General features: G+C 49.1%; 1 protein-coding gene across 2 annotated transcripts in view; it reads right to left on the reverse strand.

Annotated features, from left to right (window-relative positions):
• The window catches only part of ITPRID2 (ITPR interacting domain containing 2), a 43,850-nt gene extending 35,187 nt beyond the window's left edge, over positions 1 to 8,663 (reverse strand). The window contains exons 1-5 of one of the 2 annotated variants that reach the window (XM_075028314.1): positions 7,608 to 8,663; positions 6,980 to 7,255; positions 6,767 to 6,815; positions 1,179 to 1,228; positions 273 to 329 (exon numbers count right to left, since the gene is read on the reverse strand). In XM_075028314.1, the coding sequence (XP_074884415.1) occupies positions 273 to 329; positions 1,179 to 1,228; positions 6,767 to 6,815; positions 6,980 to 7,196 (373 nt within the window). In that variant the 5' untranslated portion in view covers positions 7,197 to 7,255; positions 7,608 to 8,663. Of the gene's footprint in view, positions 1 to 272; positions 330 to 1,178; positions 1,229 to 5,284; positions 5,365 to 6,766; positions 6,816 to 6,979; positions 7,256 to 7,607 lie in introns of those variants that run through there. The other variant, XM_075028315.1, reaches the window with a different exon arrangement.
• Positions 8,664 to 10,689: the final 2,026 nt, after the last annotated feature.

Consider the following 10,689-nt stretch of genomic DNA (forward strand, 5'->3'; position numbering starts at 1 on the left):
ACTGTGGGCACTAAACGAGAAGGCAGAAGCAAATTCAGGGCTGCCTCTGACCTTCGGGTTAGACCAGCATGTTTAACACCAGCCATAGTCTAATAAACTCAAAAAGCAATTCTTCCTGCATTTTTCTATGTGCTCCATGCTGGTTTTCTAGCCAGCTTTATCAACTGCCTTTGACCAGAAGGGAAATGCTGTCTTTCAAAATAAAAATCAGATGACTGAACTTAATTCTTTTTTTTTTGCTAGCAAAAGAGTCATAATCCTGCCACACCCACCTTCAGCTCCCAGGGATAAGTCATCTTCAAAACTTCCTCCATTTCTCACCAGCATGCCTGAAAAAGTACAGTTAGCAGTTCAACAACTAGAATGCTGCAGTGTTTTCTTTCCAACAGCTTAACTAAAGATATTAGCAAGACACTTCAGTTGATACAACAGGATATAACCAGACTATATTTATAATCCCTGCATTACTCATACAGTAAAAATGCACTAAGAAGTGAGAAGTTACATTTGAGAACACAGAAAAATTATTTTGAAAGAGAATAACTACAACACTGCTTTAGTTTTGTGCTCAGAAACATCCCCGAGTCAACCTGCAAACAATTTAATTGCAAGAGGGAACCTGGAGGTACCACCCAACAGGTCTGTGCCTTCTGCTGCTACCTTACCTATCCCTCAGGCATCTTACCAGGGGGATCCAGAGTCTGAGTCCAGCTTAGGCATTCCCCTCTCTCTCCCTGTACCTGACTAAGAGTTGAAGCGAAGACTCCAGGCACAGCAAGTAATTCCTCTGCACCCTGTCACTACCTGCACATTCTCGCTGTACTTTGAACTTCAGTATTCCGACCTGCTCAGATAGTAAAATTTTTAGGTGTGGCAACCAGAGTTATTAGAGGCAGAGACTGCCTAATGCTAGCCAGCTTGGAGAGGAAATGACAACCTCCCCGTTCTGCACATTTTGGGGGGTTTTTAGGGCTTAATAAACTCTCCAGAAAGACTTATTCTTGATCTTTTCTCCCTTCTCCGGTTTCTCAGGCACAATTGCTTCACAGGAGAATAACTCAGCAACGCCGACTAGGCTGTGGTTTGTGCCACTGCGAAAGAACCAAGGTCTCAGGTGAACGTCCACAAAAGCACAGTTCCCAGCAAAAGAGATTTCAGTAAGTAAAGCTTTTCCTTACCCTTCAACAGAGGATTGCTTTGCTCATCCAGGGAGGCTCCCAGAGGCGTTCTGAAACCACAGAAGAGATTAATACTACTTTAAAAACCTGCTGCTTCATGTCCTTCCTTACAGTGTGTAACAAGCTTGTGATAGCAGCAGTTGTCCCTCCCTCCGCCCCCAGAAAGCACAAACATCTGAGGACTGGCAGTAACTTCCTAAACAATCCCCAGCCCTCTGAACAAATACGCCTTGTAGGGAAAAACAACAAAACAGGTTAATAACAACTGCAACACTCAAACACCAGGCAGTGGCAAAGCTTCAGGATCAGCAGCCCTCTGTCGAGGAAAATGGGCTTCTCAGCAAAACACCCAGAAAAAATGAGCATGGGTTTTTGAATCGACTAATTCAATCTCATTTATGTGACAAAAACTGTTGCCGTTTTTCTACATTTAAAACTTCTTGGGGAGAGGGGTGAAAAGCTGTATTTGGTGATCAGGAACAAGATAAAAACCCTGACAGCTATGTTAGCTGTCACTTGCCAGTTCTGACACTTTATAGACTCTTCATGTTGGCTCTTATTTGGATGGTCCCTCCTATTGCTGCTCCCTGAAGGGCAGGGGATTTGCTGAACCTCACAGTGCCCGAAAGGAGCAGCAAAAACCACACAAATGACAGGTCCAATCCCTCTCTGGGTTCACGCTACACTTGTTGACACTAGCTGGATGTTTCCACATCTTGTCTCTGAGACATGTTTAACCAAAGACCTGACACTATTAAGTAGCGCAGCATTAACTCTCAAAGTCCGAAACAAATTCAGAAATATAATACTTATAAAGCAGGGGAAAGCAGATGATTTATGTGCCTATATTATGTATGTTTCATTTAGGTTTTTAATTAGACAAACACATAAACCTGCCCGAAGACCTGAAAGTAAACAGTGCTCTGATACAGTATTTGTTTTGGTGCCATGGCCAAATTAAGCAAGGAAAGTTTGCATCTGTTTTCTAACAGACCTTACATTTCACAACCTTATTTTTCTTTCCCCTCTGAAAAGAGTTCACTCTTTCCACGTGTGGCCTGCTGATAGGGAGCAAGCTCACTTGCCCCGCAACGGTGAGATGCCAAGGTGAACAGCCAGAGCATCCAGGTGCACGAGCGTGTCTCAGATGACAGGACAGACTCTGCCGAGGCTCAGATCTCCCGGGTTTCTGCGTGTCTGTCCTGTCAGGGTTTGAAAGAACTTAGGGCACATTGTCGAAGCCTGTCACGCTGCAACAAGCCTTATGTTCTGAGGTAATAACTATGCCGGTTGTTTACTCTCTGGCTTTGATGGGTGCGCTCCCAACCTTTTCCCTCTCCTTCCCTGGTGGCTACTTCCACGTCTCTACCTTTTCGATGCAGAAACTGGCTGGCAGTGACTTTGACAGCCAAGGTCAGTGCTGCACGCACCAGCTGGCAGAAAACGGTAAAAGCAACCACCGAAGCAGGCATTTTCTTTCAGAAATTAAGTCCATCACTTCCACAGCATGTTAGCAGCTACCAGAAAAGCAGCCCTGTCAACCACCCATCTGCTGCCCTGCTTGCACTGCTGCACACAGGCACAGCTGCCTTATATGCCTTGCCTTTGGAAAACTTGCATTTAAGAACTAAGCACAACACGAGTTTAAATAAGGGGCAAGTATCCACACAAAAATTCTCTTGGACAACAGCACGGACAGCTCTGCCGTTCTGTGCCAGGCTGTTTTTCACCAGCGAGGCCCACAAGCCAGCTTGGCCAGCGCTGTCTCAGAGTAGCCCTGTGCCCTTGGGAAGGTTAGGGCTGGGGGACCCTTCCACTTGCTGGGCTCTCAGGACAAGGTCTCCCCGCCGGAGGTGCATCATGGCAGGTCCCCAGCACGTCCCGGCAGCCTTCGCACGGTGGCCGGGGAGGAGTGGCGCGGGGAGACCAACAGCAACCGGAGGGCAGCCAGAGCAAAGAGCGAGTAAGCGGGATTGTGCCTGGATCAAGGGATCCTACGGCTTTCCATTTGTGTTGACTCATTTATTGTTGTATTTTAACATATATGGCAATAACTTCTCTCAATACCGGTCTACAAAAGAACTGAATGAACTCTCGATGCCCTCATTACCATGGAACTCAGGTACTGAGCAGGTAAGAGGACCGTACGGAGCCTCAAGGCTTCCTCTCATCCCAGAGGTTTGTTTGCTCAGCTACCGGTTGAGGTAGGGTGGTCTTCAGGAATGGGACAAGGGTTTTGCACTGTGCTGTGAAAGTGTTTAAACCTCAGCTTTTAAAGCCTTAATTGGGCAGGAGCCATGTTTATTTTAAACTTGAAGCAAAAAATCTCTTCTTTCTGAGGCATTTCGAGAACTCACTTCCTGCATATCTGCAGGAGATGGCTCCTAAATACCTCCCGCATCCCCTGTATTACTGGCAGAGTTTAAATATACTCAGTCAAAATAAGACACATCACCATAGAGTTGACAAAAATGTCTTCTTTTCTATCAGTATAATACAAACACTTGTGTTTCCTGTCTTAGCTTTACAAGCGTTAAAACGAAAAACCTTTGTAAGCTTTCTTATTACTTCAAAATGCCTTTTCAAAATACCAGGGAGAGAGCAAAGGGTGCCTTTCTCAAAAGCATGAGTTTCCCCAAACATGAATGAACCAGAAACTTTGGGTAACATCTGACGTTACTTAAGCCTCCATAATTCTTATCACAGTGTGATAGATACTTGCTTTTTTTGTTTGGTTGATTTGTTTTGCTGTTGGTTGGGGTTTTAAAAACAAAAACAACAACAACAACAAATGTCTACCAAATTAAATAGCAAGGAATATTAGGAACCCTAGTCTCTCCTCCAAAGCAGTTGTGAAACAGAAATGCCAAGTAATAAGAGCCCCAAACCGCTAACTTGAATATCAAGGGACAGCTGGTAATTCTTTTTATCCATATTATAACACTGTCAGTGCTTTTGGAAACAAACAAAGGAATAATTCTTATAAGCAGGTTTATTTATGCAATAGGTTGATATTAAGTTTTTTTGTGCTGCTGCCAACTCAAACCAGAAAAATGAGATTTTTAAAGTGCCAATTTTCTTCCGATGTACATTTCACAAAAGCTTATAGAAACTCAGACAAAATGGGAAGGGCTGCTTTTAGAAAATATGTAACAGAGAAAATACTTCATTTTAGTAACTGAACGTTCACTTGTAGCAATGGCTATATTTTTGCAACAGAGCTAACCTGTAAGAATGAGTTTGTGTGATGGACCAGAAACAGAAGCTCAGTCTGTGTATGTTACCCATACTTTGTAGCAATCAAAGCTCCACAGCAAAACAGTGTTATTAAACAGATAAGAATTTTTGGAGGACAACAACTGTAAGTTTCACAACAACTGTTGTTTTTAAGTATTCTTTTTTAAATGACACGCTATAGTATCTGTAGGGCTATTCTGTCATCTGTTAAGGCTGTCCTCTTTTCCTATATACATTGTTATCAACACGCAATAGGTTCAGGGTTTCTATACGTGCCGTCACTTTGTAACAGTGTAAGTTGCATAATCATTTTACTGCACATACTAGCTACTGCCCATATGTGTATTAGATACAAAAAACATGAAACCATTCTGGAGTTTTAAAACACAAGGGACCATGCACCACTTCAGGCAGCTGGGATCACTCCTCCCAAATATCAACCATAAATGCATGCACTCTGGACGTTACAGAGTCAGAGGCTAACTCCAGCCTGAATAGCTTGATTTAACAGATCTTTAAAAAAATACAAATTTTATCCTTCTGAGGAGAACACAAGATTCTTCTGAAAAGATTTACAACAGTAAATAGCTATACTTTGAAAGACTTCCATGGAAGGGCCACAACAGGTTTCACAAACATGCATTAACTAAATTTGCATCTCCACATTAGCAAAAGGGTAAATTCCTGCTTCATTTCCTTATGTGTAAAATATGGAAATACAGCGTAAAATACGATTCCCATATTTTGGGAATCAACTGCCAGAGATGCAAACACATTCCGCAGAAGCATTTGGTGCCAATTTTAACAGACAGTTACCGGAGCACAGGAATGAAACTGCAAGCTTTGTGTTATTACTCAAGATTTGTGACCTTCTATTAGATGTCCACGTTGTCAGTTTGCAGTTTTGTGCTCTTCCTTAGATTCTGTACAGAAATGGTAAGGATCACAGGGCCAGGGAAGGTTCTAGACAGAAATCCTGCAGATAAGGAGAGAAGTGGCACTGCAGCATTAGGAAGAATTCCTCCCTCGGGGGCCTCTTCCCCCTCCATTTTTTTTGCCCTCCCTGCTCAAAAAATACTTCTAATAAAGCACTGAATTTGTAACGCTTATTTTTAAGGATATACTTTGCTCGACCAACAGGACACCATGTTTCAGGTAACGTCAGAAAAATGTTTTCCCATTCTGGCATTCTGGAAGAACAGCCTGTCAGGTCTGAACATCATATTTTAGGGATACAGTATGATTTCAAGCGTCTAGCTGCCAACATCCCCTCCAAGGTACAGCCTGTAAAGATCTGAAGAAAACTATAGCGAGGACCCTGTAGCTATAAAGCAGCCCACACTTCAGTTACAGGAGTAAGCTCAGTCAGCCGCTTACTGGATCAAAAGATCACAAAGGCACAGCTAATCTCAGAGGTAAATTTTCATCTTAACGTAGCTGCTCTCAAAAGGAGAAGGAAACCAGAAATATCAAGTAGGAGAGGCCTTGAAATGTCATTGTTAGCTACTGGAAAGTGAATTGTTAGCCTCTCCCCATCCACTCTGGCTCCAAGGGCTGCTAGGATTGAATGGAGAAAGAGATGGGACAAAAGCAGCTGCTACTGGATGTAGCATTTATGCTTTTATGTGACTGAGGATGAAGAAAAAAGTAATGCCATCAGCCTGTTCCAAACACCAAGGAAGTATTTTGTAATAGTAACACAGAATATATATACCATGTCTCAAGTTAAGGATGGCAGGACATTGAAACAGACTTGGATAAATCGTTACGTCTAAATTGTGCCGTCACTCCTGAAGACCCCTAAGCACAGAGGCTATTGCTGTGGAAGCACCGTTTCTTTAAACCTGCAGCAAAAACCAGGCAAGGCAACGGGGGAGGCTCTAAACTGGAGCCCCTCGTTGAGAAACAGAGCAGCTCCCCGAACAATGCTGCCTTCCTCACCCTCAGCCGAGTTCCTCCCTCGGCGGCTGAAGGTCTTCAGCCTCGTTAACGAGACACCAAGGAGAGAAAAGGTGCCAAAAGCCAGCTCTTCTCTAGCCATACGTACGCACGCTCCTGCTCCCTTCGCGACCCCAGCTAAGGCAGAACCCACGCAGCACCGAAGGGTGCTGGCGCTCCAGGAGGGCTGGTGCCGGCGCCGATGACGAACGCGGCTCCAGCGCGCAGGGATGCCCACGCTCTCCCACGGCAGAGGACGCCGCCGAGATTTCCTCCCCTCCGCGACGCGGGAACTGCCGGCCCCGCCACCCCGCGTGGGGGACGGCGGCTCCTGCCCCGCACCCGCGGCGACCCGCTGGCGGCGGCCGGAGCCGGAGCGGGGCGGCAGGGGCGGGCTCGGCCGCGGCACCCACCTGCAGTCCTTCAGCCATATCGCGATCTTCTCGTTGGGAACGCTGTGGCCTTAAGGGCGGAGCGGGAGAGAAAAGCCGACAGTCAGGAACAGCCCGTCCGTCAGGGACGGCCCACCGCGCCCCCCCCCCGCCCCGCTGCCGGCCCGCGGGGGTCCCGGGGGTCCCAGTGGCCCGCGGGCTGCCGCCCCGGCCCCGCCGCCCCCTGGCACTGACCTGCTTCTGCGGCCAGCGGCAGCTCTCCGCCGGCGAGGTCCTCCTCCTCCTCCTCCTCGTCTTCCTCCTCCTCCTCCTCCTCGCCGCCGGCCAGCGCCGCCGCCGCTGCCGAGAAATCCTCCGCTTCCGACGCCTGCCAGGAGTCCCGGCTCTTGGCCCAGGCCTTCCTCTTCTGGGTCGCCCCTTGCCACTCCTCCGCCGCCGGGGGCTCCTCCATCGGGACGGCGGCGCCGGCGGGGGCTTCACGCCGGGAGGCGAGTGCCGGAGAGAGCCAGCCTGCCGGGGCAAGGGAGGGGGAGCCGTGCCGCCCGGCCGCCCGGGGGCCGCGACCGGGGACGGGCCGCCGGGGGGCGCGGGGCCGCCGTGCGCGCGGCCCCGCGGGAGCGCCGCCGCCCCGCCCCGCGCTCGTACACCCCCCCCCACGCCCCCCGCGGTCGCACCCCGGCCCGCCCCCAGACCCACTCACCGCCCCCCCCTCCCCCCGCGGCTGGCCGCTCCCGGCCCCGCAGGTACCGGCCCCGGGCCCGGCAGCCCGCGGGGCCCGCCCGCCTCCCGCCGCCCGGGACGCAGCCGGAGGGCAGGGGGGCTAGGCCGGGGTCGGCCCGGCGCCCTGCCCGCGGGTACTCACATATCGCGCCGCGGGGAGGAGGCGGCGGCGGCTGCGGACGGCGGCGGCGGCGGCGGCTGTGACTTCCTCATACCGCTGCGGGGAGAAAACTCGGCGGCCACGTGATGGCAGCGGGGCCGGCGGCAGCTCGCCTCCTGCCGGGGCCGCCTCGGGGCAGGGACGCGGTTCCGGCGGCGAAGGGGCGGGCTGCGGCCCCCCGGGAGGGCACCGCGCTCCGGGGGGGGGGCTGGGCCCCCTGAGCTCAGGGGCGCTCCTTGGCCTGGGCCCGGCCCCGCGGCTGCGGGTCGCCAAAGCCGAGCGCCGGCAGAGCGAGCAGAGGAGCGTGGGGGACGGTATTTCCTCGGGGACCGGAGCGCCGGGAAGGGGGAAGGCGCAGCAAGGGCGAACGGCTCGGCTGGGCGCACGCAGCTCTCTGTGTTTTCGGGGGTGTGCGGTCAGATAAGCCCCTGCCGGGGCACCGGCAGTACCGAACGAGGCCTGTTCTCGCCTTCGATGCGCTTGAAGCCTCCGTCATCTGCTTCAGGGCGTACGCAAGCAACCAGAATCAACCGAAAACCCAGCAGAAGGCGAGCCCCTGTGCCTGGGAAGGAGGTGGCACACAAAACGCTGCTTTCGCAGTCGGGGACGGAGAGCTGTTTCTCAACCACTGTCTCCTCCTTGCTCGTTGAGATGCCGGCCTAGGTCTCTGCAGCGAGAGCCCCGAGCCCTGTGCCAGGCACCCTGCCTCGGCTGCACCCCACCGCTGACCCGACAGCGGCCGGGGCCGGGGCAGCCCCTCCGTGCCTGCCCTGGGGTGCAGGACCCCCCGCTTCCCCAACCGGGGTCAGGCTGTCACCTCCCTGCTACTGCTGAGTGAACCCCGCATCCACACGAGCTCGCCTGCGGCCACGGTGCCTGGGAGAAACAAGCTTTTTAAAAAGGCCTTTCACAGCATCTTCAGGAAAAGATGCTGAATTACTATGCACAAACAGCAAAAAGGACCCGAGTCCTCCAGAGGGTTAGCTGGCGTTGGCAGGCAGGCACGTGAGATACCTTTTGTTTAAAGGCAGATCTGCCTATGGAAGGACCAGGTTAACAGTGCTCAATAAATTTCCTTTCATTTTCCAGCTTTATAGTTAAAACCTTTCAAGGAATTTCTGTGATATTTTTCCCCTAAAAAAATAAAAGAAAAGAAAAAAATTGACCTAATGAGAATGAAACATTTCTTCTTTTTCCTAACCCCTCCAACACATCCACTGCTTTGCATATATATAGCCTTGCTAAGATTAATTTCTTCTCATCATGAGCCATTTTCCTAAACACACTCTAATTTTCTGAATGCATCGTATTGAAATTAAAGCAGAAGAACAGTAGCACAAAGTGTATTTGTATTCAATTTTTCCCTGAGAGTGTTCATTGGCATACATGTTTCAGGATTGTATTTTTAAATGCCAGTATTTTTTAGAAAAGAACGAACTGCGCTTGAATCTTTCTTGTTGAGCCTCACAACGATCAAAGTTTTCTCAGCAGGGCATGTTTCGCAGGCCACTTGTTTTTGCATAAGCTAATACGGAGGGTATCCTGAGCCATGGGTGCCCCGAGGGGTGAGTCAGAGGGTCAGCACGTGTCCCACACCCTCCACCGTGGCATGCTGGGGCTTGGCCTTCGGCTGAGGTTCCTCACGGGTGTATTTATAGTGCTGGAATCTTAAAATCTGATTTTTCTGCGTTTATTGGTAAGAGCCTAGGAGAGCATTACTTTGACACAATGGCCAACATTTCTATTTTATGCATATGCATAAATAGATGCATCTATTAAAAATGACTCTTTGAGGTTAAGCTGTCTGGGTGAGAGCTGTTGGGGGGCCCGGGGGCAGGAGGGAGAGCCGGGAGAAGTTTAACCCCTGCCATTGTTTTGTTGCCTCGGAGGGAACACAATAGCTTCTGGGAAGTAACAGTTCTGCTGGCACAGCTAAGGGTGAACAGTTGCAAGCTAAAAGCAGCTACTGTCTGCCGTGCCAATACATCCTTAAGGAGTTCTTAATCCACAAATTACTGACATTATTGTCTATAATTGCTTGTCTGTTGTGACAACACTTATGCAGAGAATGTTTGAAATGTAAACAGCAGCCAGTAGCTTTTTGCAATGAAGTCCTGCCAGTACGGCACCAGCACCGGGCTCTCGCTTGCACCTTCATACCATCCCAGCAGGTTCCCTTTTGGCTCTATGTGAATAAGTATTGCACACTCAGATCCTATATTAAGTAGGGCTTTTTTCTAAGGAAAGTATCTATCTGGCTTGTTATTTCTTTTAATATTGTAACTGAAAAGTGGGTTAGTTTTGTAATAAAACCCTCTCTTGCCTCAGAATGGAATTTGTTAGTTGTATGTCAAAGAAATAAATGATTGGGGGAAAAAAATCCTGTCAAGTCATCTTGTCACTTAAATCAGACCAAATCCTTTTTTCCCAAATTATTTCTGAAACTCTTCAAATAAAAAAATGCATAGGCAGTAATTAGATAAGAGAGAAACTGTGGTTTACACAATGTTATAAATTCCTAAAGGAAGATTTATAACCACAGCACCATTAGCAGTACTACCAGGCATCGCAGTAAAAAACACACAACCATTTTAAGAATAGTAATGAAAGGACTCCCACATTTGTCATCTGGGTGTTGGCCCTGGGTATGTAAATGTGTATATAAATACACACAGAGAGATAAAATTTAGCCCAAAGACTGCCACTAACTCACTGTCTTTTGTTCTTAAAAGAGCAAAAACCTTTGAAGAGGACTTAATTCAATTTTTGCCTGCAGAGGATTCTTTCAGATACAGGATTGTCTAAAAAAATACAGTCCTATCTAACTCAAGAAGATATAAATGAGGTGCTTCCACCGATTCCCTTGGGGACTTGTTCCCATGTCCGAGTGCATTGTAAGCAGCACTTTCCCGCTATAGCAGGGATCGGCTTCCCCGTGATTTTGAGCAGATTGTTTCCCTGCTAGGTCTGTACATCAGGAGATCCTTCACTGTTCGGGAAGGCTTACACAATTTATCTATATAGTATGGAGGGCTAGGGATAAGCCTCTGCGAACAGAAGAAAT

The sequence above is a fragment of the Buteo buteo genome, chromosome 5 (assembly GCF_964188355.1).
Source record: "Buteo buteo chromosome 5, bButBut1.hap1.1, whole genome shotgun sequence".
Taxonomy (NCBI): Eukaryota; Metazoa; Chordata; class Aves; order Accipitriformes; family Accipitridae; genus Buteo; species Buteo buteo.